Source organism: Mastigoproctus giganteus, chromosome 1 (genome assembly GCF_048544385.1).
Source record: "Mastigoproctus giganteus isolate SK-2022 chromosome 1, ASM4854438v1, whole genome shotgun sequence".
Classification (NCBI taxonomy): domain Eukaryota; kingdom Metazoa; phylum Arthropoda; class Arachnida; order Uropygi; family Thelyphonidae; genus Mastigoproctus; species Mastigoproctus giganteus.
In genome coordinates, this window is record NC_143575.1 from 55,512,930 (window position 1) to 55,539,328 (window position 26,399).

Below are 26,399 nucleotides of genomic sequence, written 5' to 3' on the forward strand. Positions count from 1 at the left end.
AGACCACAACATGCTACCAATAGAATGGCCAACTCAACACCCCAATCTTAACTCCACTAAGAATCTGTGGGAAACTAGACAATATGAAATCAACCATGGAGGCTCACTTCACAAGCTATATTAAAAGATATCCTGTGCGAGTAATGGAGAAATATTTTTGCTGAAATTTGCCAAATTTTTGTTGAAAGTTTACCATGTAGGCTATGGGCCGTATTGAAAGCCAGTAGGGGGGGGTGCTATCATATTAAAATTGTGCTTGCTTTTTAGCCACCTATATGAGTGTCTTTTGCTTGAACCTATGTTATCAAAAGTATGTTCCAATACTTTTGATAGCAGTGTGTGTGTGTGTGTAAAAATGTATACATATTTTTTTAATATTTTTTTTTTTTTTTTTTTTTTATAGCAACTAAGGCCATATTGCTCCGGGAATATGCGGTGGTCAGTCCTGACCTTTCCGCATCCTCCATATTTGGTGGTGACGGGCTCGACCCCTGGTCTAATCAAGAAGCGTGTGCTACCACTGCTGCTCCTTCTCACCTGGCTACGGAAGCGCCTTAGGATACGTGGGGAAAGAAAACCTATATCCTTTTAGAAACCCAGATCCTCATTTTAATAAAAGTTTTTTCAGCCCAATAATAATGGAATTTTTATATATGCATAATTAACTGTGTTATTAGGATGCAAGAAAAAATGTATGTGTATGTATAAAAATCATGTTATCTTTCATTTAGTAAACATATAACGCTTTAAAATTCAGCACTCTCAGGGATTGAGCGTTGCTTGATTTTAAAATTTTCTGGATTTCAGAGAGGCACCTAGTGGTTAAACAGTTTTAACAGTTTTAGAGGACTGGATTTTGATAAATATTAAACACAAACAATGGAACTTATCTATACATCTGTAAACATTTATAATAATGATCTTGTCCTTTCTAAATACTACTTAGAACAGTTATTTTGTATACTGCATGGCAGCTCACAGACAACTTCTTTACAACTGTTTTGTCTACATGTTATCATTAGAGACCACTCACTATCTGATGAGGGACCAGTTAGTCCCAAAACAGACTGTCATACAACTTTAGGCGCCTCTGTAGCCAGGTGGGAAGGAGCAGCAGTGCGTAGCACACGCTTCTTGATTACACCGGGGTTCGAGCCCGTCACCACCAAATACGGAGGATGCGGAAAGGTCAGGGATTGACCACCGCATATTCTCGGAGCAATATGGCCTTAGTTGCTAATGCTCCTAAAAACCAAACAACACAAACAACACACTCATACAACTTAACTTTTAAACAGAAAGTCAATTAGGCTATCAGCAAGTTATCTGTTTGAAAACAGTGCAATACTAGAGAAACTCACTGCAAAGGCAAGTTCTGCTGTGAGAATTAAGACTATTGCATTATATATGCAGTTTAAATCCTGCTAGCTAAAAAAACAGATTAAACGACAAGATAGTCCATCTTATAAAGAAAGAAATGTTACTTTTTTTTACATGGATTCCCAAAGACAAATGTGGTTGCTGATACAAGTACTGGATTGCTTTCTTAATATTTGTAAAATGTTTATTCTATTTGTTTATTTATTTATTTTCTTGTAAAATGTGGCAGATTTTAAAGTATTCCAGATTCTGTGGAATTTTAAAGTTTACTGTAATATTAAAACTTTAGAAGAATAAATATCTACTAAGGAAAAATCAGAAGAAAAAAATACCTGAAAATGTACTTACCGGTGGTCCTGGTGGCCCAGGAAGTCCATCAATTCCTCTCAAACCCTAGAAAACATGTTTAAGATTCAAAAATTAAAAATGTATTATTTCTTTCTTGATAATAAACACAACTTTTATAAAAGCATTTGGGTACAGAATTTATCACTGATATTATTATTGTTCATAAAAATACAAACACCTCCTTGACTTTGGCATAGTACACTCTTAATTTTGAAAGGTCTATGACCAGATGGACTTTTCTTAGTATTTTCTTCCAGTGCTAAGGCAGTTGTACATGGTGTTCTGCCTGGTAGGACAGTACTTTTCGTTTTTATTTCTGAAAAATGTTTTTTTTTTTTTTTTAATTATGTTTTAAATGTATCAATAATCTTTTGTTAATGATTTTCAATATTTATTAAATGCAATTTCTTATTTTTTAACAAAAAAATTCAAAAGTTAATTTTTGAAAAATCTTTGATGAATTTTTGAAATATTCATTTTTAAACTCCAAAATTCAAATTTCAGAGATTAAAAATGTTGTGTTGTTTTGTTTAATTCTTTTCAGTTTTCAAATTTATAAAATAGTTAAGTGCAGAAAAATTCCACATGTCATGGCACTGACTTTGTTACAAATAATACTGTATTACAGTATTATCTGAAATACCTTTTTACTGCCATAATGCTATGTAGACCTACTGGTAAAATAAAATGATATATTAGATAAAACAAGATAAAATCATATGTTATGTAACAAAGTAGGAGTACTTCACAGCAGTAATATTACCACTTTTAAACTAATAAATAAATAATAATAATAACATATCTTTATTAAACCTGTAGATATAGCATCCAAACTCTGGGGATGGCCATAAAACAGAAGAGTTACACGTGTATTGCTAAAAAAAGAGTGGTCTCAGAAAGTTTTTAAATTCTGTACAGTGGGATCAACTGACGATGTTACCAACAGTAAATTTTAAGTGGGAAGCATTCAAGGAATTAATTGTGGATGCTACTAAAAGTTTCATACCTATTAAAAATTTTGTTCAAGGAGGCCTAAATGGTTATCTAATGAACTAATGAGACACGTAACAGAGAAGAAAAATGCATGGGATGCATATAAATTATCAAGCGACTCGGAAGCCTATGGCAGATATAAGCTAGTCTGTAATCAGGTCAATAAGGAGGTTAGGCAGGCAAAGGAAGATTACGAGAAATCCTTGGCAAAAGATGCTAAGAAAAACAGCAAGGATTTCTTTACTTATATAAACTCTAAAAGGAAGGGGTTGGTTGGTTCTTGGATTTTATTGGTGCATTAGCAACTAAGGCTATAATGCGCCACAACCAGGTGATATATAAAAATTTTTTTGTTTCACTGACCTAATTACTTAGGTCACCATGTCAAAATATAAAATAACAAAGGTATAAAATGCAAAAAGATAAATCAATAAAGAAATAACAATAACAAGTAAATATTAAATACAAGTAAAAACCTTTATCGATTTATAAAAGCTAAAAATAGCAGACACATGGTCATTGTCAGATAAAATCTGACTGAGTGTATACAACTCAGTCAGATGATTAAGAGCGGTAAAACGGATATTACTAAAATCTGGAAAATCAATTAAAATGTGTCTAATTGATAAAATTGTGCCACAGGACTCACACATAGGAGGGTCATCAGCCCTCAGCAAAAACAAATGAGTCAAATGACTATGTCCTATGTGGGTCCGGGCAAGAACAACTTCCTCCTTGCAATTCCTGCGCAGACTATATGTACAACGTGTACAACTATATCACCTTTTGTGCCCATATCATCTTTCAAGGGCACAAAAGGTGATATAGTTGTACACGTTGGCACTAATGATATTAAGAGTAGGAGACCGGCAGAATTACTCAACAAGTACAGGTCACTGTTGAAAAAAAGCCGAGAATTAGGGTTGAACTTGAAAGTGTCTGCAATTCTGCCCAGACACGATAGGAGGGAGTATATGATGAGAGCCTTGTCGATCAATTCGGCCCTGGAAAGATTGTGCAAGGCTCAAGGGGTAGAATTTTTTTCAGCCTGGACTGTACTTGTTAACAGGAGAGATTGCTTCTACAGGGATGGGATACACTTAAATAGAAAGGGTGCAAGAATATTTGCTGATGCTATCGAGGCAGTGTTAGGTGGGTCGGAAAATTGCTAGCTTGGGGGGATACAAAGACTAATAGTTTAACAGTAACCGCAGGCAGAGGTGAAGGTGATTCTTGCACAACTTCTATTAGAATAAGAAGCGACCTGGAGCGAGGGGTGTTGGGGGTTTCAGGGACGGATGGCAGTCATCCTGGAATAGTTGGGTATATGGGATGTGTTAGGGTAACAAGGAATAGGCATAGGAGCATGTATGCTTGCATGTATACCAATGCTAGAAGTATAGTAAATAAATTTGATGAATTTGAAGTGTTGGTCAAGACATCAAAGGCGGATATTGTTGGGATAGCAGAGACGTGGTGTCACAAAGATATAAGGAATGCAGAACTGGAATTTGGGGAGTACAATGTGTACAGAAAGGATAGACAGGACAGAAAGGGAGGAGGTGTTATGCTGTTAATTAAGAAAAACATAAAATCAAAAGAAGTGCATCCAGTTGATATAGATGGACAGTGCACTGTTGAGTCAGTTTGGTGTGACATAAGCACTGCAAAAGCAAAGATAAGAGTAGGAGTGTGTTATAGGCCTAATGACTCGAATGAGTACAATGAACAATTGTACAGAGAAACAGAGTGGGCCAGTAAATCAGAATGTCTTATAATGGGGGATTTTAACTTCCCAGATATTGACTGGAACTTGTGGGTTGGTCACTCACACACTAGTCAGACTTTTGTGGATTTATTGGATGATTGTTTTCTGCAGCAGCATGTTCGAGAGGCAACCAGAGAAAGTAATACTCTTGATCTGGTTATCAGCAGTGATCATTCGTGTATTAAGAATTTGCAGATAAAGGAACCACTAGGTGGCAGTGATCACAGTGTGCTGAAGTGGGATTTACTCAAAGAGGTAACTACCGTCAGGGGTAAAGGAAAGGGTTTTTGCTTCCGTAAAGGGGAGTACAGTGGTCTCAGACAGTTTTTAAATTCTGTACAGTGGGATCGACTGACGATGTTACAAACAGTAAATTCTAAGTGGGAAGCATTCAAGGAATTAATCGTGGATGCTACTAGACTTTTCATACCGATGAAGAAATATTGTTCAAGGTTTAGGCCTAAATGGTTATCAAATGAACTAATGAGACTCGTGACAGAGAAGAAAAATGCATGGGATGCATATAAATTATCAGGCGACGCAGAAGCCTGTAGCAGATATAAGCTAGTCTGTAATCAGGTCACAAAGGAGGTTCGGCACGCAAAGGCGAATTACGAGAAATCTTTGGCAAAAGATGCTAAGAAAAACAGCAAGGATTTCTTTACTTATATAAACTCTAAAAGGAAGGGGCTGAATATGATTGGTCCACTTGACATCGTTGGTTCGACTGTTGATGATCCTGCTCAGATAGCAAACAAACTGAATGAGTATTTTGCATCTACATTCACACGTGAGGAATCATTACAGTTTGAAAATGGAAGAAGGTTATCAAATTGTAGCAGTGTGCTTAATGATTTTGTAATAACTGAGAGCAAAGTGGAGGAGAAATTGTTGAAGTTAAACATAAGAAAGGCACCTGGGGCGGATGGGATCTATCCAGTTATATTAAAGGAGGCGGCAAAGCAACTAAGCAAACCCTTAGCCATAATTATGAGAGCATCCTTGGATTCAGGGGAGGTTCCCACGGACTGGAGATGTGCAAATGTATCCCCAATTCACAAAGGAGGTTCGAAGGGTGACACGAATAATTACAGACCAGTTAGTTTAACTTCTGTTCCGGGTAAAATAATGGAGTCACTGGTTAAAGATGCATTGCAGGATCATCTAGACAAGACTGCAGCAATAATTCAGACACAGCATGGGTTTGTTAAGGGAAAGTCTTGTCTGACAAATTTGATTGGTTATTATGATGTGGTCACAAAGGAACTGGATGCAAAAAATAATTTTGATATCATATACTTGGATTTCAGGAAAGCTTTTGACACTGTTGCGCATACAAGACTACTGTACAAATTGGAGCAGAATGGTATTAAGGGTAAGTTGCTACAATGGATAAAAGGATGGTTAAGTGGGAGAAGACAGAGGGTGGTAATCAATGGGTGCTGCTCTTCGTGGACTAATGTTATTAGTGGAGTCCCACAGGGTTCGGTGTTGGGTCCACTGTTGTTTTGAATATTTATCAATGATATTGATGAAGGTATATCAGGCTTAATGTCGAAGTTTGCAGATGACACGAAGGTTGGCAGGGTTGTTAATGACAGTAATGGCAGTGTGCTACTGCAACAGGATCTAGATAATTTGGGCAGATGGGCTAAGAAGTGGCAACTGAAGTTTAACCTTGACAAATGCAAAGTACTGCATATGGGTAGAAGTAACCCCAGAGAAACGTACCAACTGTGTGGTACTACACTTAAGGTGGTAGAAAATGAAAAAGACCTGGGAGTAATTGTGCAGTCAGATATGAAGTTTTCTGAGCAATGTAGACAGGCTGCTAGGGCAGGTCATGGGGTTTTGTCAATGATATATAGGAATTTTGCTAGCAGGGAAAAGGAGGTGATTGTCCCTCTGTATAAGGCAATGGTCAGGCCACGCCTTGAGTACTGCGTACAGGTCTGGAGGCCTCATTTTAGGAAGGATGTAGATTTGCTTGAGCGTGTATAGAGAAGAGCAACACGATTGGTGAGGGGAATGAAGGGATCCTCTTACCAAGAGAGGCTTAAGTTCTGCAAATTGCAGTGGCTGGAGACTAGGCACCTGCACGGTGATCTGATTGAGGTCTATAAGGCCTTGAATGGGTTGAGCACGCTGAATTCTGATGGGATCCTCCCACTTGTTCAGAATACGAACCTACGGGGACATAAGTTCAAATTAAGAAAGGATAGATGTAGAATAGATGTGTGGAAATTTGCCTTTAGCCAGCGGGTGGTTAATTGCTGGAACAAACTTCCATCTGTCGTTGTGGAAGTTGACAGGTTAAATAAATTTAAGGAGGAACTGGACAGGCAATTGGAGGGTATGGTGTGATTTTTTTTTTTTTTTTTTTTTTTGGCTGATGCTGCATAAGCTCCTACACTTGCTTTCTTGCATCAAGTGCCACTACTACTACTACTACTACTACTACTAGACTGCCACGGTTCAATTACAGGCTTTATACGATATAATTTATTCGCAGTCTGTCTATTCCACGAATCCTGCCATTGGGAGTGTATCTTCGTGTGTATTGCTTGCCCTGTAGTCTGTGTAGGGGACTGACAGGCAGCGATTATTACTGGGAATTGCTGATTTGGCTGCGGTGTCAGCCAAATCATTGCCCCTAATCCCAATGTGGCTGGGAATCCAGCAGAAGCGGATATCATATTCACGTTCATGGAGAAAGTGAATCTTCTGCTGAATACAAGACAGAACCAGATGAGGATTATATCTCACAGATATTAAAGCCTGTAACACACTGAGGGAGTCGGAATATAAAATGAACCGTTTGTATTGGCATTTACTAATTTGATCCAAGGCTAACTCTATAGCGTGCAGCTCTGCAGTAAATATGCTGCATTCAGAGGGAATCTGCTCCGATGTAGTGCTGTCTGTAAAGACAACAGCAGATCACACATATGATTCCGACTTCGAACCGTCTGTGTAAACTGGCGCGAAGTCAGAATGTTCAGCTCGGTGTGCTGAATAAAGCTGCAGGTAGATATATGATGGAGTTTCTGACTTTCCCCAATTTCTAAGGGACAAGTCACATGCCACGGTGGAAGGGGTTGCTTCGGTGTTTGGGCAACCTTGTCTACCTTGATATTAAGTTCTACGAGTAGCTCTTGGAGACGAATACCAAAAGGATGATTGGCAGTCTTACGGGCATTGTACAAATTTTCCCATCGCGGCTCAAAAATGAATGGCCATGTAGGATGGTCTGGCAGGGATTTCAGTTTTAGAGCGTACTTTAGAGACAACTGCTTACGTCGAAGCGATAACGGTGGTTCGTTTGCTTCGACGTATAAGCTCTGGACAGGAGATGTTCGAAATGCTCCAGTAGCGATACGGAGAGCCTGATGATGGACAGGGTCCAGCCATCGAAGGGCACTGTCTCTGGCTGAAGAATATACCTGGGACCCATAATCTAATTTGGATCGCACAAGTGCACGGTAAAGCCGTAGAAGGATGCATCGGTCTGCACCCCAATATGTAGAGGAGAGCGAGCGGAGAATATTAAGGCCTCTTGTGCACTTTGTGTGGAGTTGACGAATAGGATCCAGAAAGGTCAGTTTTTTATCGAATATGAGTCCCAAGAATTTTGTGTTCGCTGTACTGGAATAGCATTTTGTCTGAGCCTTAATTCAGGTTCGGGATGAAGATTACGCTTATGACAAAAGTGTACGCAAACGGTCTTTTCCGGCGAGAACCTGAAGCCATTAGCAAGTGCCCAGGAGTTGAGGCGATCAATGGCTTTCTGCAGTTGTCTTTCAATAACCCTCATGTTGCATGACTGACAAAATATGCTAAAGTCATCAACATAGAGGGCACTATTTACAGTTGGAGGAAGTTGTTCTGTGATGGAATTTATTTTGATGGCGAAAAGCGTGACACTTTATACTGATCCTTGGGGTACTCCCTCCTCTTGGCTGAAGGAACGAGAGAGTGAGGATCCCACACGAACTTGGAAAGATCGATTGGCTAAAAAGTTTTGAATGAAAAAGGGGAGATGCCCTCTAAGGCCTAGGCTATGCAAATCTTTTAAGAAGCCAAATCTCCAAGTTGTGTCATACGCTTTCTCCATGTCAAAGAACACTGACATCAAGTGTTCGCGTTTTAGGAAAGCATCCCGGATGGATGTTTAATCATTTCATAATGGATGCCATCTGGTCCAACAGCACTTGCTTTGGAAAGAGTGAGGGCTGTTTTCCGTTCCTGCATAGTGAATGCCCCGTTGTAGGGATAAATGCTCTTAGACTTAAAATTAAGTGCCTGTTTTTCGAGTTTATGTTTCAGGACCAGGAACTTTGGGGAATACGAAGATGTTGCAGAAATATTAGAGAATGTTTCCCCAAGAGAATTGGCTATTGCAGTTGGATCTGCAATAGTGCATCCATTATAATCTAGGATTGAAGAAGGGTGGGATGTATATTTTCCCTTCATTTTCCGGATTTTATCCCAGACTACCTTAGAGTTTGTAGACTGGTTAATAGATGATGTAAAATGGATCCACGATTCCTTTTGACTCTGACGGCGGATATAGCGTGCTTTGGCTCATGTGCGTTTAAAGACTATAAGGTTGCTCGTGGTAGGATATCGGTGGAATATCCCCCACGCTTTGTTTTGAGCCTTTTTTGCTGCTGTGCATTGTGAATTCCACCAAGGTTTGGGAAAATGGTGGAAACCGGGCAGATGTTTTTGGAACAGCATTCGCAGCTGCTTGGATGATAATTTCTGTGATGTACGTTAATGCATAATTGATAGGCTCCTGACTGACGGTACTGAGGTCAAAATTTGCCTGATATTGGAAGGCAGTCCAGTCAGCCTGATCAATCTTCCAACGTGGTAACCTGAAAGGAAGACATGGTCTCCCACTGTGCAACGAGGTTATCACAGAGAAGGGATCACTTGTGTATGGGTTCTCCTCCACTTCCCAAGTGTGTGAAGGGAGTAGAGAAGGGGAGCAGATAGAGAGATCAATGGCAGAAAAGGTACGGGTAGGCATGTGGAAGAAGGTGTTTGTTCCAGTATTTAGAAGGGAAAGGTCATTGTCATTTAGCATACGCTCTATGACTCGTCCCTTTCCATTGATGTTGGCACTACCCCACAGGGTATTATGTCTATTAAAATCCCCGAGAAGTAAAAAAGGGGGAAGCAACTGGGTTACAAGATCATCAAGGTCTTCCTGGGAGATGTCAGTCCCAGGTGGAAAATAAATACAGCAGACGGTTAATAAAAATCCCACTGTAAGGCGAACTGCAACAGCCTCTATGCTGGTTGTAAGTAGCAAGGGCTGAACTGGGGTCTGGTTACCTACAAGGATAGCCACTCCTCCATGAGCAGGACCACCCACAATTCTATCCTTACGAAAAAGTGTGATGTTATGCATGGTGGGATCATCATTTGCCTTTAGATAAGTCTCCTGCAAGCAAAAGCAAATGAGTGCGTGCTTGTGTAGGAGGGCCTTGATGTCATCAGTATTTCGCCGGAATCCACGACAAATCCGTTGTAGCAATTTAGCCATTATTTTGGCTTGGCGGGTCCATCAGGCAGCTTCCGAGGTGCTGAGGGCTTACTTTTGTCAGTCTTGGATTTATCTTTTTTGGGGAAGAATGGACGCTGTCCCGTGTCCATTTCTTCCTCCGCAAAGAGTTCCAAGACTGATTCGTCCAATACCTCCTTATTCTCTACATCCATTGTTTCTGATATTATGGGTGACTCTTCCGAACGTTTTTGCTCTTTTTTACCACTTGGTTTTGGTAGTGGTGGAGCACTAGGAGGTACGGATATAGGAGTGGCAACATTGTGTTTTTTTGGTGGGCTTTTGTGAACTCAATAAATAGCGTGCAATCGGAGTGAATGACCCTTTCTGTGGTATAGTCATCGCAGTTTGTGTACCGATAGTGCACTTTGCAGAAACCTTCTGAGCATATGAAGGTTTCCTGCTATTTATTGGTTGGATACGTTTTCTGGCCTCTGGGTAGGAGATATTCAGCTCTGTTTTCAGTTTTTGGATTTCTTTTTCATCCTTCCACCGCTGGCATGCTCGAGGGTAGGCAGGGTGTTCTCCTTGGCAATTAATACAGATCGGTTTTGAAGCTGAACATTCCTTGCTCTCGTGGTCTTTAACACCACATCGAGCACAGGCAGGGTTACCACGACAAGATGTTTGTGAGTGGCTGTATTTTTGGCATCTAAAACACCTCAGTGGGTTTGGGATGTAAATCCTCACTGGGCAGTTTAGATAGCCTGCCTTGATGGAACTTGGAGGCCGTGGGGTATTGAACGTGAGGATAAGAACTCGGGTAGGGACGAGATTCCCATCCTTTCGTATCGATATTCTTTTGACAGCTTTCACTCCTTGGTCTTTCAATTCAGAGCAGATCTCTTCTTCAGAAACATGGAGAAGGTCCCACTCTGATATAACACCACGTGAAGAATTCAGAGTTTTGTGGGGGCTTACGGTGATAGGTATTCCCCCTATGGATGTAGAGTTCAAGAATTTTTCAGCTTGTTTTGTGCTGGAAGCTTCAACCAAAAGGTCACCAGAACGCATAGTTTAACGGATTTTGGTGAACCTGTCAACCCTTCTAATCCTTTCTGGATAAAGAAGGGTAACATCTTTCCAATTGACTGCTCTCCGATGGAATGGAGAATGAGGAAAAGCGGTGTCACTGATGGTGGTGGTGTATCCTCAGTCCTGGCTCTTTTTGCAGAGGTGTTTTCTTTGTCATCCTCTCGATTAGGTAGGGGCCTTGTTGGGGCCCCAGAAGAAGAAGAATATAAATTACTCATAGGAGTAAGATAAAAATTTCAGATGCCCTAAGTACCTCACCCAACACGGAGACGCACACTCGTGAACTAGCAGGTACTGCGTACACGATTGGGACGACAAGTTAGCTTAGAGGCACCATACCCACATTTCCAATAAGCCTTGATCCCATCCCAGGACCAAAGGGAGGGAGGCTTATTGGAACACAGTTGACCCTAGCAGTAAGAACCACCCGCCGATTGATCCCAGTCAGGCCGGTCCGGGACCACCCGTCTTGTCGAAGCAGGGGCCAAAGTGGTGTAGTAAGGCTGGGCCCCTCAACCACCAGGATCTCCATTTCCGAAATCCACGGGTCGCGGCTGCACATGCCAGATTCCAAAAGATGTAATAACCCTGGAACCAAGGTATGGGCGTTAGATCCCAGTGATGCTAGTCTAGAAGTCCAGCAGCGTCACTGGGAGGTCCCCTCACAATGTACAGGTGCCCACGTCGAGGGGCTAAAAGGAAGGGGATGAATCTGATTGGTCCACTTGACATCGATGGTTCGACTGTTGATGATCCTGCTCAGATAGCAAACAAACCGAATGAGTATTTTGCATCTACATTCACACGAGGAATTATTAAGGTTTGAAAATGGCAGAAAGTTATCAAATTGTAGCAGGATATTTAATGATTTTGTAATAAATGAGAGAAAAGTGGAGGAGAAATTGTTGAAGTTAAACATAAGAAAAGCACCTGGGGTGGATGGGATCTATCCAGTTATATTAAAGGAGGCGGCAAAGCAACTAAGCAAACCCTTAGCCATAATTATGAGAGCATCCTTGGACTCAGGGGAGGTTCCCACGGACTACAGATGTGCAAATGTATCCCCAATTCACAAAGGGGGATTGAAGGGTAACACGAGTAATTACAGACCAGTTAGTTTAACTTCTGTTCCGGGTAAAATAATGGAGTCACTGGTTAAAGATGCATTGCAGGATCATCTAGACAAGACTGCAGCAATAATTCAGACACAGCATGGGTTTGTTAAAGGAAAGTCTTGTCTGACAAATTTGATAGGATATTATGACGTGGTTACAAAGGAATTAGATACAAAAAATAATTTTGATATCATATATTTGGATTTCAGGAAAGCTTTTGACACTGTTGCGCATGGAAGACTATTGTACAAATTGGAGCGGAATGATATTAAGGGTAAGTTGCTACAATGGATAAAAGGATGGTTAAGTGGGAGAAGACAGAGGGTGGTAATCAATGGGTAATGCTCTTCGTGGACTAATAACATTAGTTATTAGAACCCTGTGGGACTCCACTAATAACATTAGTGGAGTCCCACAGGGTTCGGTGTTGGGTCCACTGTTGTTTTGTATATTTATCAAAGATATTGATGAAGGTATATCAGGTATATCAGTATTTTCAAAATCTTCCACTGAAAAACCATCGTCTTCTGTATACAATAAATTTCTAACATCCTCTTCATCGATATTTTAGAAACCTATTGATTGAGGGCGGGGTGAAAATTAATTTTCACATGGCAATTCAAGTCTGCATGCATCTTTACATCTGAGTACATACTGCATAGCATCATAGATCTATTTGCTGTCCAGAATGTAACACTGAAGGGACCAATCAGGCAATCAATTCATCAGGGCATGCTTGAATGCATAGTAGTTCGCAATCCACACATTATGTACAACCTGAATAAGTTATGAATTATAGTGTTTTTGAGATTGCTATATAAACAGGTAATCGTGAATATTGTGATTTATAATTTAAATAAAACAATAAAGGCCAAATTAATTTTAGACAAACCACCAAAGAAAAAAGTGGACATCAGTACCACGTAGAAAGACTGCATAAAGAGGAAATTAGAAAAAAACATTCCACTAGTTTACAAAACTGGCTTACAATAAGTCACTCTAAACCTGAAAGGGACAAAGAAAATGAACATGATTCGAATGAAGATGAAACAAATGATGATGCCACTGAAATGAATGTCCAAGAAAAAGCTCAAACAGTTGAAGTTATTTTAAAAGAATTATTAAGTGTGGACAATAAACAACAACAGTTGGCAGAAGAAAAGGATGGCAGCAATAATATTAACATGGAACATGTAAGTCTGAATTTTAATGATCTGACCACATGGAACTTTAATACCCACAAAAACAGATCTCTTGTGGTGCAACACGGTCCCGAACATATAGTCTTAAATATGTATCCTGTCGCTAACGGCCAACGTTTCAATAATTTTTGGAAATACAAAAATGAAAGTATTGAACAAAAAGAGAGGAAATGGTTATTTTATTGCAAAAACAAAGATGCAATATATTGTTTTCCGTGCCTCTTATTTGTATTTGGCACAAATAATGTTCCATTTTGCAGCTCAGATTGATTTAAGGATTGGTAACATCTAAATCCAAACGTTCTTTTTCATGAGAATTCATTACAACACAAACAATTTCACAAATGGAAATTATTAGAAAAGAGCCTTCAAAAAGGTGGACTAATTGAAGATGCTGCACAAACAGCACTAAGAAGCGAAATTTTGAAATGCTGTCATATATTGAAATGTATATTGTTCTGTGCTGAAAATTATTTGGCACTTTGTGGACATGCTAGCAATATCGATACCGAAGAAAAAAATTGTGGTGTATTTTTAAACTTGATAAAATTTGCCAGTCAATTTTACGTTAGTATGAAAAATGCTCTGGAAGCGCATATTAAACACCACACTAATTATTTATCTCCAGAAATTCAGAATGAATTTATTAATTTGTTAGCAATAAAAGTACAAAGTGAAATAATAAAAGAAATCAAAATTGCTAAATATTATAGTATAATATTTGATAGTACTCCAGATGTATCATACAAAGACCAATTAATGGAAATTATTAGGTATGTAAAATTTTCAGACAATAAATATACAATTGAAGAAAGGTTCATTGCTTTCATAAACACAACAGAAAAAATGGGAGAGGGAATTGCATCAGAAATTAAGGAAAAACTAATTTAAGACAGCCTATTAATTGAAAACATATGTAGTGAAGGCTACGATAATGGTGACAATATGTCGGGAAAGTACAAAGGTGTCCAAGCTATATTTCAAAAGGAGAATTCCCATGCTCGGTATATTGCATGTTGTGCACATAATCTTAATTTGGTAGGCATACATGCAGCCAGCATTAATGCAGATGTCACATTTTTCGAAACTATACAGTCATTGTACAATTTCTTCACTTCGTCCACTAGCAGATAGTAAAAACTATCATCGGTCATAAAAATCAGCCTGAAGAGACATACTGACACAAGATGGCGTTCAAAAGTAAATACCGTATATGGACAACTCAAAGATCAGCCTGAAAAACATACCGACACAAGATGGTGTTCAAAAGTCAATGCCGTATATGGACAACTCAAAGAAATTATTTTAACATTAGACCAAACGAAAAATGATTATTTACTTGGTGATGCATTATCTCTTGCCCGTCAAATAAGTAGTTACAAGTTTATTGCATTTTTAAGCCAGTGGAATTTGATACTGGAAAGGATAAATAGAGTCAACATATCGCTGCAAAAAAAAAAAAGATCAGGATATTTATCGATCATCCGTATTAATTAAAGGACTTGCTAACACTAAAGCAAGAAAAATTAAGCTTTTATGTAAGTTAATAATTTTATGTTCCTATATAATAACTTTATGTACCTATCCATATAAATCTTTGATTTTATGTATTTCTTCCTCTAGCAGTATTTCTTCTGTATTATTTTGTTATTAAATAAGAGAAGTTTATTTGTTTTACATTATATATGTATATACATATAACCAATGATATTGTTTACGTTTCAAATTAATAAAACAATGATCGAAATTCAGTCGGACCTCTATATAACGAAATCGATGTTCGTTACAAAAATTCATTAAACATAAATTTTGATATAAAGAAATATGACCTTTTCAACAATTAAAAATAATTCAACATTCAAAAATATGATACAACCAGAAACAAGTGGAATAAATTTTCTAGCATTTGGAAACAATTAATTTGTTAATACATGCATATTAAGAAACGATTTTTTCATTCATACATACTAATTAGGAATTATTTTGCGAATTTGGCTATCTTTTGTTGTACACTGTATTTTATTGTACATCGATCATTAAAAAATTTTCGTATTTGCTTCATGTTCAGAATCATTTTCCTCACACTGAAGGCCTCAACAAAATTTCAGAAGTTGCCAACATTTCATGTTTAAGTTTAATGTTTGTTGCCCTCATTTTCTTCCTCTTGTCATCAATATTGTCACTAGTTCTTAATTTCTTTTTTTTTTTTTTTTGAAACTGTCCAATGTCGGAGTACTTGGATATTCAACTATTCACTACTGTAACCATGTAAACAGGGGAAATATAAGGCATCGTGTGGAAGATTCACTTCCATGAAACAACAGATGACTGCTTGTTGGGATAAAGGAAACCCACTCTCTTCTAAATCTCTAACAGGGTGCTTACAATAGAAGGTTGACCAGAGCCTATTGTCCGAATGTTTAATACACCTTGGTCTGCCCACTGGCTATGGATACACAGAAAGTAGTTGACCAGCTCGACTTCTCGGTATGCTGGACAGGTAGTCAGATAGTTTTTATGGGTCCCACTGAGTTGCAGATGGTAATCTCTTTATCTCTTAATTCGGGCATAACAACAGCCTATTGCTTGCTTGAAGGCCATGGGTACGAGCGATGTGTACCCAGTTAAGTTTCGTAATGCAGTCGTTATATGGAAAATTTTCTTCATTCTACGAACAAAGAAAATTTTCGTTTCCATAAAACAAAGAAATAAAAAAATTCGGTAAAGAATAAAATTCTATTTAGCGAATTCTAAAAAAATTCAGTAAAGAATAAAATTCTATTTAGCGAATTCTAAAAAAATTCGGTAAAAAGAAAACATTTATCTTTAAATAGAAAAATTCACTATAAAGAAGTTTGTTAAACAGAGGTCCGACTATACTTATTATTTATTATGATTTTACCAATTATCGAAAAAAGGCATGTAGCCACGAATTTTCCAAGGGCGCCAAAAACCTAGCTACATCTCTGCTCAGATGATAAGGAATCCGGACACAATCCCGGAGTCACTGACTCAAGGAATCATAAACCTGAATTCTAAGTTTGTGGTGTCTTTTCTTTTTTCCTTTCTAAGGAAAAGATACCACAAACCCGGCAAAGTACAGACCGATCACCTGTCTCTTAACCATGCACAAGATTCTGACCAGCTGCATAACCAAGAAGATAACAGCCCACTTGGAAAGCAAGAACGTCATGGGTGAGCAGCAGAAGGGATGTAAGCAGATAAACAAAGGATGCAAGGAGCAATTGACCACTGATGTGCAATTATGAAGCAAGTCTTCAAGAAGCATGGCAACCTATACACAGCTTACATCAACTATTGCAAGGCATTTGACTCCATGCCCCACAGCTAGCTCACAGAAAAACTGAAGATAAAAAAGTCAACCCAACACTGTCACACATCCTAGAAGAACCATGCCGATGAAGAAACCACCATCAATCAAGAACATCACAACTAGACCAAATCCCCATTGGAAAAAGAAGCTACCAGGGAGATGCTCTGAGTCCACAGTAGTTCTGTCTAGCATTCTATTCCTTAAAGAGAAGAGGAAGGACCTGTGAACCCTCTCACACATAGTGTATATCAAATTATATGCAGCAAATGAGAATCAACTCCAACGACTACTCTGGATTACTGAAGAGTTTGGCACTGACATCAAAATGCAAGAGAGAGAGAGAGAGAGAGAGAGAGATCTGAAGATGATGAAGCTCAACAGTTATAACACAAGCAGTTAATGGTCCACTTGACTGAGAAATACCATCAGAGGCTGAGGAGCCTGCAAAAAACAAAGCTAAATAGCAGGAACATGATCAGAGCCTAAGCAGTCCCAGTACTAACATACTTCTTTGGGATTCTTAGACTGGACCAACACTAAGCTAGAGGAGATTATGAGATCAACAGGGATAATGATGACCAAGAGCTGCCAACACCACCCAAAGTCAGCCATTGGGAGACTGACCACTGCCCGAAAAGGAGGAAAGAGGAAGTTTGACAGACCTCAATGATCAACAACAGAAAAGGCAATTAAGAACCTGAGGGATTACTTCCAGGAAAAATAGTGCCAATATACCAAACCATAATAAAGGTAGACAAACAACAAACTCTGCTCAACCTCAAAAAGGAGACCCTACTCACACAGACAGAAGAAACAAAGGTAGAAAGATAGGCAAAGAAGGCATTCCATGGTAGACACCACAATGATCTCCATGAAGACTACACAGATAGGACAGCTTCCAATGCATGGCTCATGATTGGGAGGCTCTTCCCCACGACCAAAGGAGTCATGCTCGCCAATCAAAGACCAGGTAATCAACACCGGGAACTATAGAAAATCACTAAGATGCCCAGAGCGACAGATGACACTTATCAACAATGCCATCTAGCCCCATAAACAGTTTAGCACAGCACTGTGGGATGCAGAATGATCACTCAGAGACACAACTAGGTCAACTAGGTCAACAATACATCAGAGGCTAGCACAAAAATACCAGTTGTTCAAAGAAAGTGTACCGAATTACAAGTACGAACCCCATGCTGTACTAGAGATCCCGACTCACAAATTATACTGTAATGCATCATAATAATGAACAAGATGAGTCCACACAACAAACCAGACATAATCCTCATTGACAAGAAGGAAATGGCTACCTACCTGGTCAACGTAGCGGTGCCCAACACCAGCAACCTCCAAAAAAACCTACAAGGAAAAGAAGGAAGTCAAAAAAATGGGGCATGTGGAACATGTAATGACCACCCCAATCACTGTATGAACCACTGGCATGGTGCTAAAGAGCTTCCATAAGAACCTATCAGCAATAGGCCTCCTAAAGAACACTTACATGCAACTCCAGAAAGGTACAATCCCGAACACCTGTAGGATAGTCAGAGAGTTCCTTGCCCAACAGCAAAAATAATAACGGTAAACCAAACAACCACCCCAAGCACTTGGTACTAGTATCCATCACAGGGTGGCAAAATCCCACCCTATGATGGATTTTTTTTATTAAAAAAGAGAAAAAGTCATAATACATACACTGGCCAAAAAAATACGAATATTTGTATTAAGACAGTCACCGAAGAAGAAATGCAAATAAATGTGAATAACCTGCAAAGAGATACAAAGAAAACTGTGACGTGGGGTGATGAAGTATTTTGCCTCATTAATGAAGACTACACAAGCTGTTCAACTTCAGTAATTTGAAGCCAGAATGAGGAAAACATGTGTTCTATCAGATTTTTTTAAAAGGCCTTATCGTGGGTGTACATTTAACTAGAGCCAGGATTAATGAAACAAAAAAAATAACTGGTTTCTCCAAAGCATCCATGTGGCAGAAAAACAATACTTCAAAAGGCAAAGCCATCATACTCTAAGAAGGAATACATGGAAAAATAGGACATTCAATGTGCAGCAAATAACATCTGAATTCAACCAAGGATTGCGCAATTTCAACCCGTAATGTGTGCAAGGAATTGAAGAAATTGGGTATTGGCAGTTACCTGCCTATTTAGAAGCTACTTGCTTCAGAGAAAAATTCATTTTCAGTGGTGTCAAGAACATTGTGATTGGATAGTGGAACAATGGAAGAGAGTCATGTGCTCAGATAAATCATAATGCACTTTGTTTGGCTTTTATGGTGGGGGAGAATCTCACAAATTGATGGGCCCTGCTTGACTTGTTAAGACAACCCAATCATCTAGAGGTGATATTACGGTATGGGGAATGTTTTTGGCACAGATTGGGTCCACTGATAACAGTGGAAGGCTAAATATCATCCAGGGAGTACTTGAATTTTGTATCCGACCTACTGCACCCTGCAATGTTTCATTTTTATCCTGAAGGTGATGGCCACTTTGTGGATGACAATGCAATAGTGCATTATTCCAGAATTGTGCAAGAATGGTTCGGAGAACATGACATGGATTTCCACCATCTTCCCTGGCCCCTACATTCATCTGATCTCAATTCTATTGAGAATGTATGGGATATGCTGGAGAGAGCTATTTGGCAACAAAATCCTCTTCCCTCTATTTTGCTGTAAGTTCTCTTCTCCCTCTTTTGCTGGAAGAATGGTTACAATTAGACCAAAATGCACTAAAACATTAAAGAAATCATACCATGCTGCACACTTGCTGTTATTCAAATCAGAGGTGACCTGAGTCGATAATGAATAAAATGTTGCATTTTTTTGGCCAACATGTGTAATAATAATGAAAATAAAAAAATAAATAATTAAAAACCAAAGTAATAAACAATGCCTTTCCAAAGCTGGACATTAGGCTTTTTGAGCACTTCTTTATCAAGGTAACAAGTACATAATGAATGAAAAGGATAAAATCATCAATTCCTTTTTATATAATTATGGATAACTTCATTTTACTCTATGGAATTCACAGATGTAGAAAGCTTCAACAAACTGAGAAAATTCCATGTATTGGATATCATGAAAGGATGATGTTTATTAGTGGAATTCTCACTAATTCTCATGTGTAAGGTTTTGGAGATTAATAATTTACAATAATCACACTGATAATCCAAACCTATTATATTATCAAAACAGAATGGATAGTTAAACATTACACAGTTGTGGGCCAGTTCTGATACACTTAGGCATTTAGGGAGTTTCTGGCTGTGATATCTTATTCTTTTGAAAAATGTGCACTGAGCAGCAGAGTCTTGATATGAAAAATCACAGCACATACATATAATATTATAAATGATACCACCATGGTAAAGTTTATAAAGATATATATGTAATAAATCACCTGGAAAACAATTGCCCAATTTCAATATGTGTCTAAAAAGTAATGGCATATCTTTTGTAATTAAACTGTTAAACTGAAGTCAAGAATAGTCTACAAAAACTATTCGTGTATGTAATACATGGGCTGTCCTGGTTGGCCGATTACACTGCTCAGAAAGCTCATATCTGCCCATATTATAACTCCCAGATCCCTTTCTTCATTACTGTTTCTAATTCAACCTACCAAGTATGTAATTTATTTTGGGGTTGCTATTCCTCACCTTGCATTTTGCTGCATTAAAACATAGCTGCCATTTTTCTGACCATTCTTGCAGCATATTCAAGTCATTCTGTAGGAGCACAGTTGGCACTGATCATTAACGACTCTACCAAACTTTATGTCATCTGCAAATTTTGACATCATGCCTTCTATCTCTTCGTCAATATCATTTATGAAAATGAGAAACAACAGTCATCCAAGAACTGATCCTTGAGGGACCCCACTCCAGACGTTATACCAATCTGAAGAATATCCATTAATCATAACCCTCTGCCTTCTGCCCTGCAGCCACCCAGCAATCCATCTTAGAATCTTACTAGTAATCCCAACTTGTTCAAGCTTATACAGTAACTTCTCATGAGGGACCGAGTCAAATTCTTTGCTAAAATCCAAATAAACTATGTTGAAATTGTTACCTAAATCCAGTTCATGAGTAACTGTGTCAAAATAGCCTACTAAGTTAGTTAAGTGTGATTTTCCCCTAACAAAGCCATGTGATGTGTTATTCAGATTGCACTGGATAACACATTGATTGGATTGCAGCTGGATTGCACTCTTAATCATTGCTTCTAAGATCTTCTCTACTACTGAAGTCAGACTAACCAGTCTGTAGTTACCAACTTCACTCTTAGAACTGCCTTTATGTATTGGAGATACATTGGCACTTCTCCAATCCAAAGGAATCTCTCCTGAGTCCAGAGATGCTCTCATAATTAACTTCAATGGTTCAATACATTCCCTGGCAGCCTCCCTCAAAATTCCTGGGTATATGCCATCAACTCCAGGAGCCTTACTTGCTTTTATGCTTGAAAAGCTTTCAAATTATTCTGCCCAGACATGATAGGAGGGAGTATATGATGAGAGCCTTGTCGATCAATTCGGCCCCGGGAAAGATTGTGCAAGGCTCAAGAGGTAGAATTTTTTTCAGCCTGGACTGTACTTGTTAACAGGAGAGATTGCTTCTACAGGGATGGGATACACTTAAATAGAAAGGGTGCAAGAATATTTGCTGATGCTATCGAGGCAGTGTTAGGTGGGTCGGAAACTGCTAGCTTGGGGGGAGACAAAGACCAATAGATTGACAGTAGCCACTGGCAGAGGTGAAAGAGATTCTTGCACTGCTTCTATTAGAATGAGCAGAAGCCTGAAAAACAAGATGCATGGTATTTCAGAGACTGCTGGGAGCCATTGCGGTACAAGTAAACACATGGGTTGTCTTAGGGTAGCTAAGAATAGAAACAGGTGCAGGTATACTTGCATGTACACCAATGCTAGGAGTTTAGTAAATAAATTTGATGAATTTGAGGTATTGCTCAAAACATCAAAGGCAGATATTGTTGGGATATCAGAGACGTGGTGTCACACAGATATAAGGGATGCAGAACTGCAATTTGGGGAGTACAACATCTACAGAAAGGATAGACAGGATAGGAAGGGGGGGAGGGGTTATGCTATTAGTTAAGAAACACATAAAAACCAAGGAAGTGAAGCCAGTCGACATTGCTGGACAGTGCAGTGTTGAGTCAGTTTGGTGTGACATAAGCACTGGGAGATCAAAATTGAGAGTAGGAGTGTGCTATAGGCCTAATGACTCTGATGAGTATAATAAGGAACTCTACAGGGAAATAGAGTGGGAAAGTAAATCAGAGAGTCTTATAATGGGAGATTTTAATTTCCCAGATAGTGACTGGAATTTGGGGGCTGGTTACTCACACACTAGCAGGGCTTTTGTGGATTTATTGGATGATTGTTTTCTACATCAGCATGTTCGGGAGGTAACTAGAGGGAGTAATACTCTTGATTTGATTATCAGCAGTGATTCTTCATGCATTAAGAATCTGCAGATAAATGAACCACTAGGTGGCAGTGATCACAGTGTGCTGAAGTGGGATTTACTCAAAGAGGTAACTACCATTAGGGGTAAAGGGAAGGGTTATTGCTTCCGTAAAGGCGACTACGATGGACTGAGACAGTATTTAAATTCTATACAGTGGGACCAACTGATAATGTTACCAACAGCAAATTCAAAATGGGAAGCATTCAAAGAACTTCTCTTGGAAGCTACTAGGCTTTACATACCAACTAAGAAATATTGTTCAAGGTTTAGGCAAAATGGATGTCAGATGAACTAATGAGGCAGATGGCAGAGAAGAAAAATGCATCGGATACTTACAAATTAACACATAACACAGAAGCCTATGATAGATACAAGTTGATATGCAACCAAGTTACAAAGGAGGTTAGGCAGGTGAAGGCAGATTACGAGAAATCCTTGGCAAGGGATGCAAAGAAAAACAGCAAAGAGTTCTTTACTTATGTAAACTCTAGAAGGAAGGGGATGAATCAGATTGGTCCACTTGATATTGATGGGTCAACTGTTGATGATCCTGCTCAGGTAGCTAACAAACTAAATGAATATTTTGCATCGACATTCACACATGAGGAGTTATTCAGCGAGGGGAATGCCAGAGGTGTATTCAACTCTAGCAGTAAGCTACAGAATCTTGAAATAACTGGGAGTAAAGTGGAGGAGAAACTGTTGAAGATAAACACAAGAAAGGCACCCGGGGTGGATGGGATCTATCCAGTTATATTAAAGGAGGCAGCAAAGGAAGTAAGCAAACCCTTAGCCATAATTATGAGAGCTTCCTTGGACTCAGGGGAGGTACCCATAGACTGGAAATGTGCAAATGTGACCCCAATTCACAAAGGAGGATCAAAGGCTGACACAAGTAATTATAGACCTGTGAGCTTAACTTCTGTGCCAGGAAAATTAATGGAGGCACTGGTTAAAGAAGCACTGCAGGATCATTTAGACAAGACTTCAGTTATAGCTCAGACACACCATGGTTTTGTTAAGGGGAAGTCTTGCCTGACCAACTTGATTGGATACTATGATGCAGTCACAAAAGAACTGGATGCAGGGAATAACTTTGATATTATATACTTGGATCTTAGAAAGGCTTTTGATACTGTTGCACATGGAAGACTGCTACACAAATTGGAGCAGTGTGACATTGGAGGCAAATTGCTGCTATGGATAAAGGGATGGTTGAGGGGGAGAAGACAGAGAGTGGTAATCAATGGACACTGCTCATCGTGGACTAATGTTATTAGTGGAGTCCCTCAGGGCTCAGTGTTGGGTCCATTATTGTTTTCTGTATTTATAAATGATATTGATGATGGTATATCAAGCTTAATGTCCAAGTTTGCAGACGATACAAAGGTTGGCAGGGTTGTCAAGGAAACTACTGACACTATGCTGCTGAAACAGGATCTGGAAAGGTTGAGCAGATGGGCTGAGAGGTGGCAAATGAAGTTTAACATTGACAAATGTAAAGTACTACACATGGGAAACAGCAACCCCAGAGCAACGTATCAACTCTGTGGTACTACACTGACAGTGGTAGAGAATGAAAGGGACTTGGGGGTGGTTGTGCAGGCAGATATGAAGTTCTCTGAGCAGTGCAGATGGGCTGCAAGAGTAGCTCATGGAGTATTGTCAATGATATACAGGAATTTTTCCAGCAGGGATAAGGAGGTGATTATTCCATTGTATAAGGCAATGGTGAGGCCACACCTAGAGTACTGTATACAGGTCTGGAGGCCTCATTTCAAGAAGGATGTAGAGCTGCTGGAACGAGTACAGAGAAGGGCAACAAGATTAGTGAATGGAACAAAGGGGTGCTCTTACGAAGAAAGGCTTAAGTTTTGCAAATTACAGTGTCTGGAGACTAGGCACCACCGAGGTGATCTGATAGAGGTGTATAAAGCCTTGAATGGTTTAAGCATGCTCAATGCTGATGGGATTCTTCCTCTAGCTCAGAAAAATCACCTGAGAGGGCATAAATTCAAATTGAGGAAAGACAGATGTAGGATAGATGTGCGGAAATTTGCCTTTAGCCAGCGGGTGGTTGGTTGGTGGAACAGACTTCCAACCCTTGTGGTGGAGGTTGATAGCCTAAATAAGTTTAAGGCTCAGCTGGACAGGTATTTTGAACAAACAGAGGGGTGAAGTGGAAGTGGGTTTTTTTTTTTTTTTTTTGGCTGATGCTGCATAAGCTTGCTTTCTTGCATCAAATGCCTCTACTAATGCTAATGCTAATGCTAAATAAACAGTCATCTGTAATTAATTTCGAAATCACTAATTCCATGTGCATTATAGCCACAGTTACTGATGCACCAACAAACTCAACAACAACTAATTCCATATGACTCAGCCTCACTTGCACAGCCTTTTCTTAGCAAGAAGGGTCTTTCTTCATTAAAGACAGATGAAAAGTACCTGTTCAATTCATCTGCAACATCACTTAACATATTTAACAATAACAATATTAAAAAAAAAACATTTTTACATGTTTATTACAAAAGAAAAAAGTATTGCTTAATTACACAAATTTAAAATATGTACATTTGAAACGAAGAAGATATAAAGAAGAGATGTATGTAAGCAAACCCACAATAATGCTTAAGAAATAAATTCCTATCATTAGAGTACTTCATTCCCCTTTTCACAATTCATGTAACTATAATGGATCATTCAGGTGAGTGCCATTTTTATTAAGCCTTGACTAAATCCTTCTACTGGTTAAATGAAGAGATCCTTTCCACAAAATAATGCCTGTAGCAAGATTTGAAGATCCCTTTAAATTTTTGTTCCCAATAGGAGCTTTTCTTCCCTCTAATCCTTTCTTAAAATTTTTCTATTTTGAAAAAAAAAAAAAAAAAACTCAAACATATTGTTGTTATTTGGTTTTTAGGAGCATTAGCAACTAAGGCCATATTGCTCCGGGGATATGCGGTGGTCATTCCTTGACCTTTCCGCATCCTCCATATTTGGTGGTCACGGGCTCGAACCCCGGTCTAATCAAGAAGCCAGTGCTACGCACTGCCGCTCCTGCCCACCTGGCTATGGAGGCGCCTACTCAAACATGTATTCATGTTTGAGTAGCAGCCCCACATGCTAAAACAACCAAAACATGATAAACTATTCAATATTCCTCACTATCTCTGTTAATTGGTTAACTTTAATTGACGTTACTGGAATTTTTGCACTAGACAATTCTGGAAGCACAGACCATATGTGCTTATTGTGTCACCTCTAGGATCCAGTGCGTTAACAAATTGTTTGATCAATCCCAGCTTGATGTGGAGTGATAGAAGCAAGACAGTTTTTGGAATCAAAGGGCTTATTCAATAGTTGTGTACATCAGGCTGCAATTCAATTCTCCTGCAGTACTGATCTACTGCGTGTTGTACATTTCCATAGTCTTCTTTAATAGGAACAAAATGCACAGCAGGAACTGATGGGTGTATATTCCTATTGCGAAGCAACACAGCTTACAAACTTCAACTTCACTGTCAGTGAAAAGATGCCACACATCCAAATTGTAACTAATACTAGTTTAATCACAAAGACCAATCAAATCAAATAGCACATCCATTTACTACCCACAGAGAATCTGCAACAGTGTAAAAAACATACATAAATAGCATGTGTTTTTATGTATGCAGACGTCTCGCAGCTGGGATCCTGTAGACTTCACTCTTTTAAATAAGATATCAGGAGCTCTGCACTGGATTTAGTTAGACCCAAGTTACCAAGTCATCTAATTCTTAATGATTAGGAAAATGTGGTGCTTTATTTGAGGGCTTCTGAGGTGGTAAAATTCCAATTATCCTGTTCACAGATTCATCAGCCAATTCTAAAGACCTCTCTGAAAGGTGAATTGGCAGGTCATCATTGAGCAAACAGAAAATGGTATGTTAATATACACTACAGCTTTTTGATCCATAGACTTTTTACATGATATATCCACCATGCAAAAGTAGCAGCTGTCATGATAGTTTGTGAACTCTCTCTCTCTCTCTCTCTCTCTCTCTCTCTCTCTCTCTCCATATTCAAGGCATAGCAAAAGGTCATCATCATCATCATCATCATCATCAGCCATTTTCAATCCACTGCA

General features: G+C 39.0%; 1 protein-coding gene across 1 annotated transcript in view; it reads right to left on the bottom strand.

The window, feature by feature from the left end:
- The window catches only part of LOC150090808 (uncharacterized), a 791,939-nt gene that overhangs the window by 470,305 nt on the left and 295,235 nt on the right, over positions 1-26,399 (bottom strand). The window contains exon 16 of the mRNA XM_090372970.1: positions 1,729-1,773. Coding sequence (XP_090229096.1) covers positions 1,729-1,773 — 45 coding nt within the window. The remainder of the gene's footprint in view (positions 1-1,728; positions 1,774-26,399) is intronic.